We start from the raw sequence: 21,364 nt of genomic DNA, 5'->3' as shown, positions 1-21,364 counted from the left end.
TTGTGACAAATACTTCTTTTCCTCATGTTAGCCTCCAAAAGATCTGCAGGAGTTGCTGTACTATAACTCCTTTTGCTTTGACTTCTGTACGTAAACTGGAAAAGTGCCGAGTTGTGCTGAATACGAGAGAGGAGCAAGCCTGGGAAATTCTGTGAAATTCCTTTTGTAGAGTAGTTGGTCAGTTTTGCATGTTTAGATGATTTTAGCATAGGGTATGGATGCATGAACACGTTGTTTAGGAATAACAGATTCCTGGGCATTATTGTGACTAGGATTGATTGATAAGCTACCTCAAATGACTTCACATTTATTGTGGAATAATGACATGCACACAGAAAGTTATTTTGGGATGGTAACCTATGATAACCTTTCTGTGTTCACAAAATGCGAAACTGTTGATGTATTAACGTTAGAAATATTAATTCCTGCTTCAAAGCCATGTCACTAAGCAACAGAATAATTTTTCAGCTGATAGCAAGACCGTTGTCAGCATTTGGAACAAACTCTGTTTTGTAGTTGGGTTTTATTTTTGTATGCTAAATTTCTTGTTCATGGAGAGCTTCTGTTCTCCTTATCTGGCAGCCTGTCTACAAGGAACATTCAATAAAATTAAAAGATTGCAAGTAGAAAAAGGGTAATGGATAATACATTTTTACTCAGTACGTTAAGGGTACAACTGTCATTACAGGGTGTAAGAAAAAGCCCTTAAAAGTTGTCTCACAAGATGAATTCTCCAACTAGAGATTTAGCTTCATATGGAAGAAGGAGGTAATTAAGAGTTTTCTCACACAGTTTATTCGCGGATCAAGCAGAGCATGTTGTTCCTTGTTCACTCAGCATCTGTATGAAGTACACTTTTCCTGCCAGCAGTTCATATTGCTGGCATGTTGTAAAGTGGTAGGTTTACAAGTGAGCTGGGATGCCGCAAGGCTTGCTGTCTATTTGATGCAATTAGAGCGCTTGGTATTTCCATTCTGGAGACTTCTCGTTAGGATTCAGTTGCACAAAATGGCTATTTTAATGTTCTAGCACATGCTCTAAAGGCCCAGTGAGTAAATTAAAAGAAAGATTATACTGACTCCTTTGTGCTGTACTGATCTGGATGCCAAATCCTGCATCGGTTGCAAAGTTACTCTTGAATTCAGGGACTTGCATGTCATAGTAAACATTTTCCAAGTTTGGCAAAAGATTTACTGAACTTACCTCCCAGAGTGAAGCTTTTACCAGTAAAGAGCAGTTATATGATGGCTGTGTAGTGTCTTTGATCCGATAGACTGTTTCCCCAGTCATTATTTTCTTTCAGTTGTCTTTAAGTGGGAGATTTCACTGACTTAACTGGGACAACTCATGTGTTAAAGGCTGAATCACCCACAAAAGGCCTGTAGAAGACCAGACTGTGGGTAGGAAAAAAGATAACCTTATTTTTGACAGGTTTCATTTTACTGTTTCATTCATCCTACCATTTTATAACGGAGATCACATTTTTTCACAAATGCCTCTCTGAAGCATTTGTAGCTCACTGACACCATGGTCTTCAGTGAAAACAGTATTTTGTTTACCCTGTGAGAACTACAGCAGCTTGAACTTTCAGAGGTGGTGTCAAATTAATGGAATAGATTTAAATGTGTTAACCTTTTACTCACTGTGCACAAAGGTACGCATCGGTTCTTGATCTAAGTCAGTGGCCTTCTGCGTTCACTGACATGGAAAACTGTGATTTAAGATGACATTTGTTTTTGCCATGTTTAGGCTATGGGTCAGTAGGTAGAAACTCTGCTCTTCTGCTCTGCAAATTGTTGTGTTTGTTAACTTCTTATACTTACGGGTTTTTTTCTTTAATTGGGTTTTCTTTTTCTGTAAATTCACATACAGAGATTTTTTGCAGGAGTCTGTTTTGCTTGCTCAGTATGTTATCTTTCAATATTTAATTTCACAGATAACTGAACACACAGGCTCATCGTAAAAGTAGCCAGTCTTATCACTAAGCAAGAGTATATTTTATTTGTGTTAGTTAAAATGTTGGGTAACCATGAGCACCCAAAGCAAGTGTGTAGCAACAGGGAAAGTTTGTAGTTAGTGTTTGATTTTCCCATTGAAGAAACCATTTTTCATTAAGCTTTTTAAACAACACAGCTATCTGATTATTGATTTTAGGTGAGCAGAGTTCAGTTGCTCAGGAAGTTGGTATTCCCCTTGCACACATTCCTTTTTTCCTCATTTTACAGCTTCTGTATGCACATGGTCTTCCTTCGGGAACAGGGAAATAAAGTGGAGACAAGAAGAAAAGCCATCGTCTATCCATCCCTGTAGTTTGGAGGAAGGATTTTATTAGGTGGAGCTCACTCATGGCTTGTGAAATAACCTCGTTGCCTTTTCTCCAGACAGTTTTGTAAGCAATACCTGCATAACTAATTATAGCCAGGCATACCCTCACAGTGTGAACAAGACACTAAGTTGGTTTCATTCATGAGAAGGAAAATGAAGATGGCACAGGTCTTGTAATCCCCACCTGAAGTGCATTTTTTTCCTGGTCAGCACTGAGCTCAGTACACTCAAGGAAGTCAAGAGGGAAATGTAGTTTCCCATGATGCTGGTGTCTCATTTGTCAAAAGAGACAAAAGTTTGTTCAAAGTTACACCGTGGGAACAGAATTCCACTGAGTGCAGGTCACCAGCTAATCAGATTAGTGCTGTCCTCCAGCTTGTCATAAACGAGGCCTCACATAATGAGGACCTGGTGGGGCAGTTCACAGTGCCCTTTGTTCACCAGCCTACTTGGGGCAGCAGAAAAAATGGCTTCAGATGCAGTGGGTCAAGAAATTGACAGGGCAGCTTCATGTTTGCTCCCTGGGGGACTAATTTCGCTGTCCCGCAGCCATTCAGCTAACTGGAAAAGGCTTCTTCTCTTGCCATCCAACAGCTCAAGTCAGCCAAGGTGCTGTTACTCCTCTCCTCTATGTTGACAGGGTCTGGCTGGCCAGGGAGCCTCCCGGGGGGGAATCTTCTCTCTAGGATTAGTTTCTGTCAGTCTGGATCTGTTGATCTCCATGGTACCTCACAAGCTTCACTTAATTAGTCTGCCTTTTACCAAGGCGGGTGGGGGAAAGTAAGATTTTTAAGGAGACATTAGCTGATTTGAGGACCAAGGATGGTGTTGATGGAGGGGGAAGGTGTTGGTTTGGGGAAGGGTTATTTATTTTGCTCTGAGCCTGTGGGATGCACATGGTTTCTGACACAGAGATGGGGGAAGTGCTGGAGAGAAAGGAGATGAAATGAAGGAACAAGGGCTTTGTTGTTTGCCATAATGAGGGTTCCATACCCAAGAGTTATACTTCGAGCATGCAGAGAGCAGCTGTAGCATTAGTTTCCAGGTTTATGAACTTAGATATTACAGGCTTTTCCTGCTGCTTCCACAATTCCGCTGTTGTGGGAAAATAATGAAATTTTTTTGGAAATATTTAAGTAAATTATCTCACATAAATCAGCAATTTATGAAGCGAAAGCTTAGAAAAAATACATCTGATGCCTAGCAGTAAATACATAATTGTAACTCTCACTCTTCCACAGATAAGCTTCTTAATGGTAGGCCTGCATTGAAATGTGTAGTCTCCCAGGGTCCTTTCCGACTAATACTTGATTTTTGCAGGATATTGAATGCCAAGATTACCCAAGTTGTTAGGAGCTGGCACCTACTGCACAAGAGGAGAAACTCATCGGCTGCCCTGCCCTGGTGCATCAGCCCAGCTGTCCTGTCCTGTAGTGCGAGTGGGAGGTGATGTGGGTGGGCTTGGGGAGATAAAAGTGCTCGGGAGGACAGCCAGGCAAACACCGAGGAGGGCAGCGGTCTCATGGAGAGAACCTGTGAAGGGCAGCGGCACTGTGCCTAGGGTAGTGTTTATGCCCTTTTCGGATGAGGACATCGTGGCCTCAGAAGCAGGCATATTATTCTCCTTAAGTTGCACATGGGAACAGGAATTCAGAAGGGTTTTGCTGTATCGCTGGTGGAGAAGACAAGTTGTGGCTGCACTGCTTCAGAGTAGGGGATGGCGTGGTGCTGTGTGAGCATGCTATGGCAATGAGACCAAACACCTGTAAAGGTGAATGGGAAGACCAGCTCATAATACTGCAGTTTTCTAGCATTGAGGCATTAGTACATCCAGTTTGATCTGTAACACAAGCCTTTAAGGGGTCTGGTTTGCCTGCACTGATCTGAAGTAGTTGTGTTGGCTGTGTTGCGCCCAGAAGACACATCCCGGCGGACACTGTCCACTGTCCCAGAGATCCTGGGCTGCCACTACCCATGGTACCTGTGTGAGTAAGGAGATGAGTAGACACGACACGCTCAGGAGAGCGTAGGAGGGAAGCTGCAGCTCTGCTGCGGGAGAAGGTGGTAAAAGCTGATAAACTGAATCTAGCTTTGATAATTTGAGAAATAAAGACCAGTCCTAGTTAAAAGAGAGTTTATTTTCAGCTCACACAGGCATTTCATGTGTGTCTTTAAGCAGATCACTTGATTTCATTGCTCTTAATCATGTAAGAAGCACATGACTTAGAAGTATCAGAAGAGTACTTCGGAGAGCTTTTGCAAGAAAATCCTGAGGGATGGTTGAATGTCATTGAAAGTTAAAGGTTCAGTATCTGAAAACAGAATGAAGCCTACTAATTTTACTGCACTCTTTTAATTTGGCTAAAACCTCCTGCAAATGATTGTAGGTTGGATGGAAGCCAGGAGAGAATTTGTCCTTATAATGTCAAAGGGTGCCCAAACCTCCATGTCTTCCCTCCTAGCTCTGCATCCCTCCTCTCCCCTCCACTCACCCCTTGTCCACCTCCTTCTACTTTAAACACAGTTTGGGTGATTTGCCTCTGACCCGTCATCACCCTCTTGTACTCAGACAAAAATTTAAGTTTTGGCTAACCTGCTCGTAAACTTCAGACATGCTCTGAAACAAAAGGTGCTTTTTCTCCTCACTTTCATGACTCCATAAATCATTGTGATTATAAATCATTGTTTATTTTACTTACTAATCCCTTATCAGTTTTTCCTTTTCTCACAAGAACTTTAGAGCATACTGTAAGGAAAATGTTCCTTTTCAGTATACTCTTGGTCAGCTGTAGTAACTCAGCTATTGTTAGTAACTCAGCAGATGACATATTGGGGTGTTTTTCTTGATTTCTTTACAGCGGCCATAAACTTTCTACGATCTCTACTAGAACCAGATCCTGCAAAGAGACCAAACATACAGCAGGCACTTGCAAATCGATGGCTTAATGAGAATTACCCTGGAAGAGCACCACCTAATGTCACATATCCAAACAGGTACTGTGTGAAAGAGTGGAGAAAGCCTGCCAGGTGTATGTACCTTATATATGTTAAAACATGGATAGCTCTGATGTTTCAGTTCCATTAGTGTGACAGCATCCCAGTGCATTTTCTGGGATTGCTTTTGTGACTCCATCCTAGAAGTTGTTAGGATTGGCCATTGAATATGCTTTGCTTGAAATGGTCAAACCCAAGACCTTAAATTAGAAGCTGGCATATGATGCGTTATTTGCAGGGTGGTCTAGGGTGTAGATCATGTGAGTAATTGGCTCCAGACCTTGGAATTGGAACATGAGACAGGTAGTTCTGATCTTCTCCTTGTTTGTCAGTAAAAGCCAAGCTACGTTTCCAGCAGAAGCTATGCCTATTTGTGATAAATACGTGAGGTTGCAAACCATGGTGAGAAAAATGAGAGTTAAATGATCTTGCTTTCTTGCTTGTTGACCTTAAATACCTGTACAGTGCTGAATGCATGACTAAATGCAAGCAGAAAACAAATCTCACAGACAGTCAAACAACCATTTAGGGGAAAAGAAAAAGAAAGATACTTGTGGTCTGGTTTGGTTAGAAATAATCTTGCTTGACTTCAAACATCTGCGGTGTAGAGTTGACACATGAGCCAGCCAGCCTGGGCTCTCATTACAGTCAATGGAGATGAATAAGGGTACTTTTTTTATAATGATTCATGTGACTTCTTTTTGATTCTGCAATAGGATGACTTTGTGCCCAGGAGATCTGAGTTCCTCTCCAGTGACTGTAAACAGAGCCTCAAGCAGCTCACTTAGAAATACGTGTATATATTTGATCAGATAAAATCTTCTTCCTGTATCAAAGCCCGTCAGCTATGTCTCATACACAATCTAGTACCTGCAGAAGATTCACTGGAGGAGTTACTGGCTTGCAGGCCAACATCCTAAGTAGCACTGAGGCAAAGACAAGGACCTTAAAGCCTAATTTTGGTGCTAAAAATCTGGTAGTACCCCAAAATTTCTGTCCTAACTTGCTAAGAGGAGAGTCTCTAAGTGAAGATCCTAACTTCCCCCCTGCAGTTTACTCAGTTGCCGTATACCAGATGTAGCATATGCCTACAGGTGATGAGTTACTTTTGTCTGAATGTCCAAACCGCTGTCCTCCACCCAAAATCAATTTGGTGTTCATGAACCAGGTCATCTCTTTGTGTCAGTGCCCTGAAGGGCTCAGTCCCATAGACGTGCTCAAGCCATGCAAACAGCAAACCTTCAGCATTCAGTCCAAGTCACAGCTTTGCTCGCAAGAGTGCCTCCCACCCGTTTTCAACCTCTGCTCCATTGCTAGTCAGATGAACAGGGTTTGTTTCAAACCCCTGGGTCCAGCCTCTGTGGGGCTGAGAATCACCCGTAGCACCCATCTCTTACTGATGAAACAGGTGATGGGTACTGCCACTGCTTGATCGTGCTAAGATCTGGGCACGGGAAATCAGTTTGAACCCTGAATCTTGGGACAGCCTTTAGGAATTTTTGGAGACCTTTCCCTCTGACATTGCTGTTGGCTGGCTTATGGGTGGCAGCCTGCATGGTCCAGGCTCCTACCTGACCTCCCTTTTCCCTCTGCATAGACAGTAAAGGGAGATGCCCTAATTTAGCAGCAAGCATTTCCCTTCCAGAGGTAGTGTCTTAACTTTCAGGTACAGCATTGTGGAGAATCACTGTGTCTATGCCATTTTTTGACCTGAGAAGAATAACAGGTCTCTTGCTTTCAGAATATGGTTGAATAGATGCTGAGCAGCTTGGATGCCTCAAGGCATCACTTTAGGCATGCACCGATATGAGGAGGGCAAATGCGAGGCCAGCTGCCTGCAATCCCCAGACCTGTGTGGACAGAATATAAAGATGGCCCCTACGAACAATTGTTTCATAAGGAATAAGAATGAGAACAGGCAGACCCATTATCTCAACATTACTGCCCCAAATTTAAGGGTAGTTGAGTTAATTTGTGTACTGTGCTGTCCAACAAAAGGAAATCTGAGTTTCTGTGGTGCATTAGACTGTACTGAAGTATGGTACATGTGAACATTGTACAGTAAAGAGTGGGAAAACAAGTGTAAACTGAACGAGTCATTAAGCTAATGAAATCACTGTCATAATGAGTCTAATCAATGTACCAAACATGGCATCTGTTAAGTGAAAGTGTAACTGAGAGCTGTATGGGTAATTTAATTCTCTTGCTGTGTGCGCCTTGTCTGCAGGAAAGAGAAAAAAAGAAATAGCGCTTGAATGTGCTTTCACAATTTTTCTGCATTTGTACATTTTCATGCCTCTATTCTGTCATTCCTAGCTTGCAGTTGTCATACTTTAGTCAGGTTGTGGTGGAAGTGTCCCTTCTAGAGTTTGCTCATTGGTGCAGTTAGATAGGTGACTTACAGAAGAGGTTGGCCTCTATTAGAGTAGCTGTGCAATGCTCTTTATTTATGGAGCACGCGTTAATCACTCCCTCCTAAAGGCAAGCAAATAAAATGGAAGAAAAGAAGAAAATGCACTGCTGAACTATAGAGAGCCTGTTTGCTCATGTGTATATGTGTACATGGTGATGATGATAATCCTTTCCTGTTATAAGCACTTTTAAAGGGAACATCAATGTGGAATACTATGCTTTGCTATTGAAAAAACAAACAAACCCACAACAGTTTCATTATTTCTTTCTCATTGCACTACTTTTATCATAATTTGGTCTGAAATCAAAAGAAAAGTAGATAGATGCTCCTTCTACCTGAACCAAGATTTTGGAGCTGTGAAGGATAAAAGCCATACAGATTCTTACTTTCATTTAATTTTTTGGGACAATATTGTTTTAGTTTAATTACTTGATACTCCAAGCATGACCTACTTAGACGTTGTCATACTGGAGCTTTATAGGGAAAATATCCTATAAAGTTGTAAAGACATGGCCTGGCTCCTTTTGAGCTTGCCTCAGAAAGTACCACCAAAGTCAGCTTCGACAGAGTTTTACCAAGTTTTTGTTAGTGTGCAGGTATGGGTAATATATGTTGAAATAGTTCTGAAAAATATCACTCCTGAATTTGCAAAGAATCACTTCCTTTCTGAATTAACACAATCGAGAGGCTGTGCTATGTTCTTGCAGCTCTATTCTGGGAGTAATACCCACTGTTCCCAAGACAGGAACATGATAGGAAAGGGGAGAGCATGGAGATAAGGTAGAAGAACGGCAGAAACTGCATTTTCAGGATAATATTCTCTCAGGCTTTTTATAAGCTTGCTTTTATTAAAGAAATTCCCTGAAGGCAAGCAAAAAATTCCCATTTTGCTGAGCACTTGAAGTAGAAATTGCTTGAATTTCTTTTGCTGTCCAGATGTTTTAACGTGCAACAGCCAAGATAAGTTTTGCTTTTGAACTTAAAAACCCCCAACCCCAAGCTTTCCTTAGCTGCAGAACGAATGTTAATAGGCATGCTGAATAAAGGAAAAGAGTTATTTGAGCTTTTCCAGACTGTGTTTCACATCATATAAGTCCTCTACATCAGACCTGAGCTGCTGTCGATGCTGCCGCATCACAGGTGCACAGCACCAGGGTGGCAGCAGGGCAGGAGTCGGAAAGGTGGAGAATGGTCCTTTTGAAGGGGGAAGACAGGTTATAAAAAAGCCCACACCCTAAGCTCCCTTAAGTTGCCTTAGCCAGATATTAAACTTGATGTTAGGAGCAAAGAGTATCCTTTAGAAACCAAATGAAACTCAGCATTTATTTGGACATGGATGGGAGTTGATGGCTACATCTGGGAAGCTGGCCAGGACATTTAGAGGTCTAAATAGGAGCAGAGTTCTTTGGAAAATCTGGTTTTAACTTAGATTGAGAAGACGCTTTGCCTTTTCCACAATGCTGCTGTACTCCATTTCTTGCCTTGGCTGAGTCTGTTATAGACTTTATAGAAGAGCACATTCATAAACACATCTTGTTCTTGTGCTTTTAACAGTGATGTGAGTATAGCAGCAGTTTTACCATTTCAAGAGATGCTGCAATAACCCGCCCTGTATGTCTCCTTTCTCTGGCATGAATACTGTAAACAGGTGAAGCAGAATGCAGTGGTGTTTGATTACAAGGAAAGGGTCATTTCAGAAAGCCAGTAGTAGATACCTGAGTTGGATTTTACCCCTTTTCCTTCAAAACCAGACAGATGATCTTAATAGTCTTTACTGGTCAGATGTAGGATAACAAACAGTGGCATCCCAAGCATCATGGTGCCATTTTGCATCAGGTTAGGAAATGATGGAGAGAGTGCTGTTAGTTCAGCTGTCACAGCTTCCTGTGGTGCACATGGTGCCTGAATAGTCTACCCTTTTCATGCCTGTCACGAGAGGAGAGAGCTGATCACTCCCATGTTACTGAGCCTTTCAGGCCTCTTCTTCCCACTCTACCATGTTTCCCATGGCTGGTAAGGCTCTGTTGCTGGGAGGATGGTACGAATGGCGTGCTCTACCTCTCTCTCTGTGCAGGATTCACCTTGAGGACCTCAGCCAAAGCGTGCTGCTCCATATGACTGAGAAACTCGGCTACAAGAACAGCGATGTAATCAACACTGTGCTCTCAAACAGGGCAAGTCACACGCTTGCCATCTACTTTCTACTTAATAAGAAGCTGGAGCGCTACTTGGCAAGCCTTAGGGTAAGTACTGCTCGCTGCCGATTCTTTGGACATGTGGGTGACAAGGGTACAGAAAGTGCTAAAAGTTTCCCTGCTTGCTGGCATTAGATCTCCAGGCTTTACCCAAGTTGTTCGGCGTGTTTTTTTTAATCTAATTTTGTAGTAGTAACTATGAAGGAAAGTATTCCTTGAAAACTAATAACATTATTTCAGGTAAGAATTCCCCCGGTTGCAGAGATAACTGCTGATAGGCTTTAGGTGTCACAAGTCCCTGTTTCCATAGGAGATCCCCTCTGGCTAGGCAATTACCCTGTAGAAAGCAAATTTTGCCATGCAGAGTTTACTTGTGACTTCTGGCTTAATGTGTCCATATGCTGAGATAATTCTGACACTTGAAACAACAGTAACAATGTAATTTGATTCAAAAAATCAAGAGGAAGCTTAAAAGCTATTAAGATTTTATTTAGTTTTTAAGTGAAAACTTAGCTGAAAGTTTTACATAAGAAATAACATGAATATAAAGTCTCATCATCTCCTGCTGACTTATCCTGAGTTGAGGGTTAGGAGCACTGCTGATGGGTTTGTGCAGCAGCTTTCTCTAGAGCAGGACTCTGCTGCCACATGTCATCTTTCCTTGTACGTCATGGGGAGCTGAGCACACAAAGACAAGCTGCACGCTTTCTTCCCTTGGCCACTCCACGCAGCTGCCTGTGGTCTGGCAAGGAATATTAACTAGTTGAGGGTCTGTAGTCTCCTACGTGACTGCATGGCCAGGAGGGTAGGTTGTATGGAGTTTTCTTCTTCATGTGTCGGGTTCTCAGAGAAATTACCCCCAATGGCCTTCTGATCTGACAACAGCTTCTTAGTTTTTGTCTTTTATCAGCTCTTTTAACAATGAAGCTTGTTTTAACGATTATGCCATCAACGATACTTAAATGCAATGGACCAAATTCACCACCTTTGTAAGTTGATGCACTTCCACCAAATACCAAGAGTAGATATGGTTCATTAAGCCATAATCGAATGTTGGTTTTCTCTAATTATCTTACATACTTTTCTTTTCCATGCTTCTCTCTCCACAGAAGTCTGAAGGCCAGGACAATATTTGTCACAAGAACCAACTATACCAGATAGAAAAATACAAGGCAAATAAAGACTCCTATGAGGTAAAGCTCATTAATGCTTTTAAGGTACTTTGAAAACAGACTTAATTTGAGGATCCGTGTTGATTGTGAATAAGGAAATGGGTTTCTGGACCTGTGGAGAAAAAAAAAGACCTGTGGTCTTGCTTGTGCAGGACAAATAATTCCTCAATTTCTTTTTGAAGGAACAAATACCAGCTCCTTAGAATGGAAGTATAAAGGTGACTTTCAGCTCTTATGAGGAAAACAGAACTTTAAAATCTCTGTTTAGCAGAAAACGATGCAGACTTCTTCAGGGGGCTCTGTAGTTTCACTTTGGGTGCAAGTTGCTGGTGTTGTAAGAAGACTATAACTGTGTTGCATTGAGTCTCAGGACTTTGGTGGTGTACGGCAGAGAGCTGAGTGACAGACATAGTGGCCTTCCCAGGTGTTTTTTCCTGGTGTCCTGGGCCAGTGCTGACGTGACTACCATAAATGATGAAACTGTATTAGAACAAAACTCTGTCCAGGTTAGTATTTTTTGCTAGTCTACTGCATCATGAGGGACTTCCCTTGGCCAGAGAAAAGATTTAACCAGGATACTTCTTGCTCTGTCACTCTCCAGTCTTTTTGTCTGCAAATAGAGAAGGTAGTTTGTATGAAAATAATACATATCAGATAATAGGAATCTTCTCATGGTTGAATTTTTCTTCCCTGGCTGATTTTTTGCCAAGCACTACAATTACAAGAGTAATATGAGCTGTGTAAGTCTTACCTACCAACACAAAGAGCAGTGTTCTTGATGAGCCTACCTATTTCAAAAGCTACTCTTCCATGCCGGACTGATGATCTAATTGCAGGGGCAGATTTGTCTCATGGCTTTTAAATGCTGCTTGCAAGACAAGTTGAACCGCAAGCCAGATGGCAATATCAGGGCAATCCCTACATAAATCAAAAACCATCTTACTTAACTGTATCAGCAGTGGGTAGACTCAGTGAATATAATCTTTCAAAACACTCTTTGACAGCTTACTCCTGGCTGCCGCAGGGAAACCTTCCCCTGGAAACACAAGCCAGTACCTGGAGGTGAGCACTGCAGATGTTGCATGGGCTCCCTGGGCCAGCTTCCTCGAGCTGCTGGTGTCACTGCTCTGTGCAGTAATGGAGAGCCATGGATGGCTCTGCCTGCCATCCAGGCATTACCTTACAGCTTCTGTGTACCTCCTTTACTCAGTCCCGGTGTAGCTATTTAGAGGATGAGGGGGTGTCATTTCTTTCTTGAAATGCAATCACAGTGCAGACACTGTGATAATAATACAGTGTATTCTCTTTGCATGGACATAGCTGAGTATAAAGCATGTTTTATATTGCTTTAGGTTTATTTACACAAGGAGTTTATGTTACACTTACTGTACCAGGACAGTTGAAGCAGCACACATGAATGAACCCTGGATGTTACTGCCATTTGTGACTGTGGTAGGCATCTCTCCTAAAATGCTTTCCTGACTATGGGAACACATCCTGGTAGTGTCTAGCTCATGCCACTGGCTGCAGTGGGTGCCATCAGGACTCAGGGGCAGGGATTTTATAAGCTCAGGCAGATTCATGTTCTGGATATCAGAGTCCCCTTATCACCCCCCATTTCCAGCAGGGAACTGGTCCCTAAGCAGACACTGCACAGAGTGTAGCTGTGCGTTGTCATGGGAATAGCAGGGACATTGCTGGTCAGCTCCAGCTTCACCAGCCCACTGAATTTCTTCCACTTCACTCCAGCCATGTGAAGTAAGGACTTTTGCCTTGGGCCGGGGCTGCCTCTGCCTGCCAGCAGCACCACCTCCTGCAGTGTCAGACAGCAGGGCACACGGGCAGTGGTCATGCTCAGCCCCTCTTCTCCATTAGGTTTCCTAACCTGGGATGGTGTGGTCAGCATGCCAAGGCTGAGGGTGCTGGGAGCTGCTGCTGGTGCTAGGGAGGCAGTCTGTGTTGCAGGCTGATTTAATTTTAGTGCTCAGGGTGGACGGGCAGCACAGAGAGGAGGGAGGAAGGCAGCAGTCTGTGTCTCTCCCCATCTCTTTGTTTTTGCTGGAGATGCATTAGGTGATGAGTGGCCATCCCCCTCCCACTAAATCCAGGAGATTAGCGCTGGGGGTACCTGCCTCCCGCAGGGTAGCTAGTGGGCAATTTTTGAGAACTTGTATCATTGTCGTATCTCCATTTCATACATGGACAAGGCAAATACCCTTTTTCTTCTTTTCAAATCTGTTGCTGGGACTAGGAGTAGGTTTTAGGGTCGAGGTCAGGACAGGAAATAGCAGAGGATGATGTAATGCCAAACCTATTCAAGTATAACATACCGGTACAACTCCCGCATTGTGTGACAGCATGCCGTTACATGGCTGTGCATGGTACAGTGAAGAGTGAACTTTTACAACTCCACTGAAGGAAAACTTCCTTTCCTTTTAAAATATAATAGTATGTGGGACGTTGAGAGTCCAGGGGTTTGGTCGTTTCCCCTCTCATGACCATCGTCTAATAGAAACAATGTTGGTAAGTTTTAAAACTACTTATAAGACTATTTGCAACATTCATCCAGAGTAAACTAATCAATTGCTTACACTGGATATGTGAATTTTCTCTTTTCATGGGTGCTTTAACTGTATCGAGTGTCTGCTGCTTAGAAAACATAAAAGCAGCGTGAAGGCAAAGTCAGGAGCACTGGGCAGGTGAGGAGCTATGGCTTCGCTCTTGTACCATTAGGCTAAAAATATTGCAGCACTGAAATGTCCTGCATTCTGACAGATGCTGCAGCAGCCAACATGCAAATTCTTTCCTCACCTATCCAAAATAGCAGAAAGCTGCTAACAATCTTGATCAGCTCCTTTAGGCTTAATATAGTCACCACTTGATCTCATCCTCACAAGTACCTTTAAAAAAAGATACTCAGTAGAGCCCAGTCTCTGCTGAACTTGGCAGCAGAGTTTCAGAGCCTTGAGAGAAAAATAAGGTATTGAGCTCAAAATTAACTGTACAGCTCCTACTGACTTATTTGTTGCAGGTTGTTATTTGCACAGATTTATTATTATTATTGCTGTTGTTGTTATTACTTCATCATCATCAGTATGTGACTGTTCTTGCCAAGATAGTGCCTGGGATGGATCAGATGTTGTGTTGTTCCAAGCTCAGCATGGGCAGAGAGGAATAAATGCTCGTTGCCAGAAGTGTTTACAGCCTTTAAAGGCAAGGGAAGAGGCATCAGGTGGAAGAAGAGGTGTCATGCAAGAAAAGTGATGATGGCTCCATAATGTGTTGGTTTGTTTCTATGAAAGGGTCAGCCAGCTTTAGCTAGCTAAAGGGAAAGAAACTGGAGGAGATCGGGGCGGGTGGAGAGAAGGCTGGGGACAAAAAACATATGCACAAAGGGAGGCTGAGGTGAAGACCTCCCAGAGGTTTCTGGTTCTTGCTCTTCCAAGAACCTAACCACTTCTGTAATAAAACTAAAAACTCTAGTTCGTGATTCACTGAAACTCTTCCTCCTGACTGCATAACTTCTGAAAAATCAAAGATTAATGAGCCCAGCGGTGCCCAGACACCATCTGTGCAGGGAGCTGGAATTGTGTCTGAGCTGGGAATGAACATAACGAATGCAGTCCAGTTACTTTCCTCTTAAGTGTCTTAATATGTTTCCAGAGCTGTTTAGTGTTTCAAGAGAACCCAAGTTGTCTTGTGTTTCTTTCTTTTTTTTTCCCGTTCTCATATATATGCACATTACTTTGCATCTGAGGGTTTTTGTGGACTTCATGTCAATGAACTTTCAAAAGAAAATCATCAGGAGAACCAGCCCTTCGGCAGTGCATAATTATCAGACAAAATACAGGCACATAATTGGGTGAAGGAGCTTTCCTGCATGTTTAAAAAAAGACTTGTACTTACACTGACTTTTTAATAAGACACAGCAAAACATGTTGCTTAAATGAGAATCAGAGCCACAGAAACAACCCCAAAGTCACTAGACCAGAAGCCTCGCTTCTTTGAGGTTGCCATCTCAAACCAGATCATACAGCTTTGTTCCAGAAAGGCAGGAGATCCTTGAAGCCTTTGAGGTGTAGCACAACAAACTGTAGCACACCTTTGAGGTGTAGCACCCACAAATTTGGTGCTTGGACTTTTTTCATGAAATAACACTTTTGGCTCCTCCCCCTGAAATCAGTGGCAGGTAAAGAGTGTTATACAGCTTATAGAATCTAGAGATTCATGTTGAAAGAAGATACAATGAATTTTCACTGTAAAATAGTGCTTTGAAAACTCCCATTTCTCTTCAGAGTACCACTCCCGGCTTTTGTCTTAACTCTGTCATTGCTGGAGATCAAACCTATCTTTCAGCATGTATGTGCTTGTAATCCCCCTTCAGTTGCTCGTCATGAGGAGTTAGAGCTCAGTGAAGGGCTATGTCAGTAATTTTCTTCCCCTCCATGTCTTCTGCAGTTGCAGAGATGCTGTAAAAGTAAGGGCTTTTTCCTCCGTGTCTTGTTGGGACAGAAGGTAAATGACTCAAAGAGTTTGAACTTCTTTAAAGCTTTGCAGCTCACCTTTTAAAATGCCGCAGGAAGTGCAATAAAGAGAATTCAAAGACTTCTTTTCAGTGCTTAAATAGAGAGGTATATTTCAGGTATGGAGGAGCACAAACCTGTATCTGCTTAAACCAGTGAGGACTTCTAGGACTAATGGCCTCTGAAAAGAAAGCTTTCTTATTCCTTTAATTTTCCAAAGCCAACTTTCACACTGCATGAATGTCAGAGCAGATGGGAGCCGTGAAATCATGTCAAACAGATCAGAGGAAACTGAGACGTGGAAGATTGAGGGGTTTTGCATAGCCAGGATAAGTTCCTTGTAAATGTATAGTTTTTAATTCATCTTTGGTAGGTGGTGTGCTTGTAAGTCTGGGGGTCATTTAAACTTCCCTTAAGTAAACCAAATTGTTCTTGTTTGTTTTATAACTTAAAGGACAAAAAACTCAAAGAACAAGAAAAGAAAGGGGAGATTCTTCACCGTCAGCTCCCAAAGAAAATTGAGAAAAGTCCAGTTTCATATAGACAGCCTTCTTCCTGTCTTATCTCACAGATACAGAACACCAAGGCTCTGCTGAAGGACCGGAAAGTCACCAAGGCTGGAGGTCCAGAGAAAGGTCAGTGGGACAAATACCAGTGGTGTGTTCTTGTGCGCATGTGCATGCGTGGGCATGTGCAGTATTAATGAGAGTGTCTTGTGTGTTGTGTTTTGGTTAGTAAATGGTCGTGGGCTTGCATTAGCTGACTGGTTTGGAGGTGGTATGTGAATGTAGTCAATGTAATGTATGTATGTAGTGTAATGTAGCATGTATGTATGTAATCTAGTCAAACACTGAACGAAACATCCCAAGGAAACCATGACGATGTTCAGCAGTCATGAATCCTCACTTTTACTTCTTTTTTTATTTGATAGAATTCCCACAGTGTTTTAAAAAAAGCTTTCTTTTCCTATTTATACGTATTTATGCAAAATCATCTGCACTTCACACTCGTGCTTTGAAAGCATCAACACCCACCCCAGATCACTGACAAACCGAAGCTGGTAGACAAGCTTCTTCCTACTGGAGAATGTGTTTTACTAAAAGGGGACTAAGGGGCAGCACAGGCAGAAATCCCTGCCCCTGAGGAGAGTGCTGCTAACAGTGGGATCCCTGGGAGAAGCAGTAGGCAGCAGCTGACAGTGGAAGGAGGGTAAAGAGGCAGCTGAGAGGAAATGCAGGTGGGACTGCCAACCCCAGAAAATTTCAGGCAGCAAAAGGAGGGGGGAAAGCCATTAGCAGGGAAAGGAGAAGACGAGACAGCCAGAGGAGAGCAGAGTTATTAATCATGAAGGGTAGGAGGCAGCCTGGGAAGGATGGGTGAGAGCTGCTCACAAAAGGAGGTGGAAGAGAGGAGTGGAGGCAGAGGGGAGTCAGCAGGGAAAATGGGGTGTCGGTGGTGCACATGTGGATGGGAGACATCGAGGAGCAGGAAGGTGGTGTAGCCACCTGTTAAATGAAAGAACTAAATGAGGGGAGGTCACTACACAGCAGCATGGGGAAAAGCAGTGATACAAAACATTTACTGTGGTGTCAGGGGGTTATTAAGAGCGGTGGATTATTGTAGTTCTATGCTCTTTCTCATGACTTCATAATTTATCATTTGATGCTTTCTACCTGAAAAAAATGTCAAAATGGTGTTTGTCTGGCAGCACGGGCACCTCTGCTGCAAGGTAGCAGTAGTTAGAGAGCTGGTCAGACATGGGATATACTTTTTTGTCAAAAATGTAAAAAACATTTTAAAAATGCTCATTTTGTTCAGATTGTTGTTGCTTTTGGGAGAGGGACTCAGGGGGAAGTAAGCCTAGTTTGTTTTTATTTTTTAGGTGTCTCCCTGCTTTTTTGAACTGAAACCTGAAAATGATTCAGATTTCAGCTAAAGCATTTCTCTGCTTATGGAAAGTGTGTTTTGACACTTCTTAAATGAAATGGTCAAATAATTTTGACCAGTTTTAGAAAGAAACTAGTAAAATTAAAGCTGGTCTGCTTTTCCTAGACAACTCTCAATGCGGGTGGTTTCATCCCATACATTCATTCAGGTCTCAACCCCTGCCAAGACCATCCCTGTCAAAAGAAATACATGTGAGATTTGTGGATGTGACCTGAGGGCTCACAGTCCTAAACTATTTTATATCCCTTTTAGATGGTTTGAGACCAAGGGAACTCGTGGACAGTGATTAACTGCCAGTCCACTATTCTTCCAATTAGGGGGAAACTAGCAAAGCAGACTCCTTGGAGAGCTTTCCATAAAAGCAGCAAAATGTGTATTCTTGAGATTAGCTTGTGCCAGCATCCTGTAGAAACCAAGTAGATCTTCTCCATGCGCTGTTTTGTTTTACTGGGCTGAATCCTGCAAAGATTGTTCCATTTATATTTGGTCCTTGTTGGAGGAAGATTCTTGCTGAAGTAGATGCAGCAAAACTGTTCCAACTGTAACATCCTGAATTTGGCCAGTGCAACTACTCCAGATTTACATGTGTGAAACCAAGGACAGATTTTGTTCAAAAATGCAAGGAGAGACATTAGGGATTAACTCAGTGTTGTCCCCTGTGTCTCTAAGTATGTCAGTGAATACAGTATGCAGACCCAGTAAAAACCATGCAAAGTTGTGCTAAAAAAGGAGAAATGTGAGATTTCTCAGACATGGCCTTAGAGGATATAATTAATACAAACAGCTGAAGACATCTGTGGTTTTCTATTTCATGTCCCTGTCTTACTCATTTTAAGCCTGCCTTTGAGGAAAGTGGTAGATAAATTACCCATGAAGCAACAACGTAAGAATCAAATGAGAATCGGGGAATTAGGTTCTGAGTATATCCCTAAGACCATTTGTTTCAGCTAGTGCATTTGTCCTGCTCTTCTCGAATTTGTTAAAGGTGATGTTGGACGCTGTCTGCCATAAGCCAGACAAGGCAGTGCTATTAAATGCAATCTGCTCTTCTGGTTCATTTTCTGATTGCTTTGCAGACTCTAGTGGTGGGGTAAGCCCTTTCCATGAACCTCTGGCAACCAAGACGGGCTGTGTCACTTCCAGCTCCCTGGAGTACCTTGAAGTCCAGCAGCCGCCCCCCAGAACCCCTCGGCTCCTCAAGAGGCAGGAGTCTCCGCAGCAAGAGCCATCCCGGATCGGGGGCCGGGCAAAGGACTCCCCTCTCATCCTGAATATTGTGCATTCCTTCGAGTCGGTTGACAGAGAGGACCAAATAGACCAAGTTTCCCCCTCTCATCAGTACAGGATTTTAGGCTCACCAATGAATTTCCCTTACAAAAGCTCAAGTGAAAGGACACTGTCCCCACTTTTTCAGCCAGGGAGTACATCCCCTGTCCACCCCACCCAATTATCTTTCACGTATGAAGAAAAAGTGTATCCAGTGAAGGAAGAAGCAGTGTCCCCTACTCAGCTGGTTTCCAACAACCCCTTGGGCAGCCCTAACTGTGTTAAAAGCCGAGGCAGGTTCCCCATGATGGGGATTGGACAGATGCTGCGGAAAAGGAACCAGACGATGCAGTCGGTGAGCGACAAGCCGCTGGAAGCGAGGATGCCTCAGCTGCAGCAGATGAGCCCCACACAGATTTCCTTCAATGCAGCAGATGCTGTCAGTGGCCAGTGTTAGTCTGACATACTGGGATTTACACTGCTGTTCTCTGGGACCTAACCTTTTTTACTTTCAACAAGAAGGGAAAGCCACAGGCATGTTACTGTCACTATATAATACACCACAGTGGTTCAATGTGGAAAATCAGAGTTGTGCTTGTAAAGAAGGCATTGTCCTGCATTTTAAATCTGAAAGAAAAGGGCTCTGCTTGTGCTGGTAAGAAATACTAGCATTTGGCGTATGACTGTACAGTAAAACATGTCTTTAAAGAGCTACGTGAATGTGTATTTTCACTGCTCTCATCTGGTGTTGCAATAAGGTTGATTGGAAGAACAGCGAGCATTAACAGTTTGATTCGTCAAGGTAATCTGTGTGGTGCCATGAGTGCCAGTCCCATCCAGGATCTGTGGTAAGACTGTCCATGTTCCATTTGCCTGTGCTACACAGTATGTGGTACAACTGCAGGCATTGTTCACATGCGTAGGCAAGTGGAAAAACTCAAGGTACTGTGTCCAAAGTCAACTTGCTAACAAACCCTGCCAAGAAGACGAAGTTGGTAAAGTTTGAGTAAAGACGCGAGTGATCTAAACATTCAGAAAAGTGGGAGTTTTGGAAGATTTTACTGTCAATTACCTAAAGTAGCTAATAGTGGAATATTTTTTTTTTCCCTAAAGAAAATGATGATTTAATGATGTCACTCAGAAGAAACATGATTATTTAAAACCAAGTTTCATCACGTGGAAACTCGCCGCGCTAGAGGCCTTTCATATGATGGGTCTGCAAGCGGATGCTTCATACAGTAATCCAGATTGCAACACGCTGTGTTTAAACAATCCAGTCACCTCCAATTTTGGCATCTGTACTAGTTCCATGGCACACCTATGTGCAGGCCTACATTAGTCCCTGTTAAAGCAGGGCAGCATTGAACACACCTGAAGGCTTTTCTGAGAGACTGCAGTGAACTAAAAAGACTGATAAAGGACGTACGAACTTGTACCAATACCATTTTGTACTGCAAGGTTGGTAATGCAGTGGTTACCAAAAATTCAGTATTGTTATGAACGGTGAAGATTAACTTTCTAAAAGACACCGTCTTTGCATACTGGTCGTGTTTTTCTAAGTAAATGATACATCTGAGAGGTTGGCAACATTTTTTTTTGTTCTGTTTTTGTCTTAAAACCATTTCCTATAAATCAGAAGGTTTAGCCAAAGACTACTCCTTTGTTTTGTCTGTGCTGCGCTTGTGTATGTGTTTGTGTGCACAGGACATCTCAACAAAGCTTGTTCCAATCTGGTTCCCAAGTGAGCAGCTCTGGCCTGCTTATGCCCCATTGCTGCCCAACCACTTAATGTCATTTCAAAACCCAGGCAGCAGAGGTGTTGTCTTCTTGGAGTTAGAAGATGGGGATTTTGGGTTGAGACCGTCGGTGGGAGTCCAAACCCTATTTTCATCAATATTTTTGCAAACAATTTTGTGGCCCCATTGGTTTGGTGTCTGTGCAGATGTTGAGAGTTACCACTGTTTGAGAAGCTTTCCTTCCAGTTTAATGGGAAATATACACAGAGACTGGGGGAGGAGGGCCAGCAGAGCCCTGAGCGCATGTCCCCAATTCTCAGCATAGCACAGGCCTTACACCAAAATCTGTAATAAAGAAATTGGACGTTAATCCAAATACTGACAGAAGACATAACTGGACTGTTCAATATGCTGGGAAAACCAGCAGAGCAGAATGCCTAGAGAGCCCTTCTCTGGGTGCTCTGCAGGGGGCCCTTCACCTCGGCACCGAAGCCCACCCATCAGTTCAGTACGGGTGAGCCCATATGCGTCTTGTGCTCTTCATTATAGTGAAGAGACCCATCTCTGGGGTACTTAAGTTACCTGTAAAACAATATACATAAAAGTCCCAATATGATAAGACAGGCCTGAAATAATTCTACTCATTTTCAGATTGAACTATGTCATCTTTTCTTTGTCCAGAGCACCCATGCATCCCAAGGGTCCGTTTTAGCTCTTCCTTGTGTTTAAAAACGTCAAATCATTTTCTTTTTCTTCATGCTAAGAGCGTGTTTGTGCTTCAAAGCTAGCAAGC

General features: G+C 42.8%; 1 protein-coding gene across 1 annotated transcript in view; it reads left to right on the top strand.

Annotated features, from left to right (window-relative positions):
• The window catches only part of HUNK (hormonally up-regulated Neu-associated kinase), a gene marked incomplete at its 5' end in the record, with an annotated part of 35,663 nt that extends 16,371 nt beyond the window's left edge, over window positions 1–19,292 (top strand). Inside the window, 7 exons of the mRNA XM_010024888.1 lie at window positions 5,184–5,319; window positions 9,807–9,975; window positions 11,037–11,144; window positions 11,470–11,476; window positions 11,589–11,605; window positions 16,077–16,257; window positions 18,646–19,292. Of these exons, the coding sequence (XP_010023190.1) occupies window positions 5,184–5,319; window positions 9,807–9,975; window positions 11,037–11,144; window positions 11,470–11,476; window positions 11,589–11,605; window positions 16,077–16,257; window positions 18,646–19,292 (1,265 nt within the window). The remainder of the gene's footprint in view (window positions 1–5,183; window positions 5,320–9,806; window positions 9,976–11,036; window positions 11,145–11,469; window positions 11,477–11,588; window positions 11,606–16,076; window positions 16,258–18,645) is intronic.
• Between the last annotated feature and the right edge of the window lie 2,072 nt (window positions 19,293–21,364).

Source organism: Nestor notabilis, unplaced genomic scaffold, assembly GCF_000696875.1.
Source record: "Nestor notabilis isolate BGI_N333 unplaced genomic scaffold, ASM69687v1 scaffold10682, whole genome shotgun sequence".
In the NCBI taxonomy this organism is placed as follows: domain Eukaryota; kingdom Metazoa; phylum Chordata; class Aves; order Psittaciformes; family Psittacidae; genus Nestor; species Nestor notabilis.
Note: the sequence above shows the minus strand (reverse complement) of the source record. Positions and strands in the feature narration are given on the sequence as shown.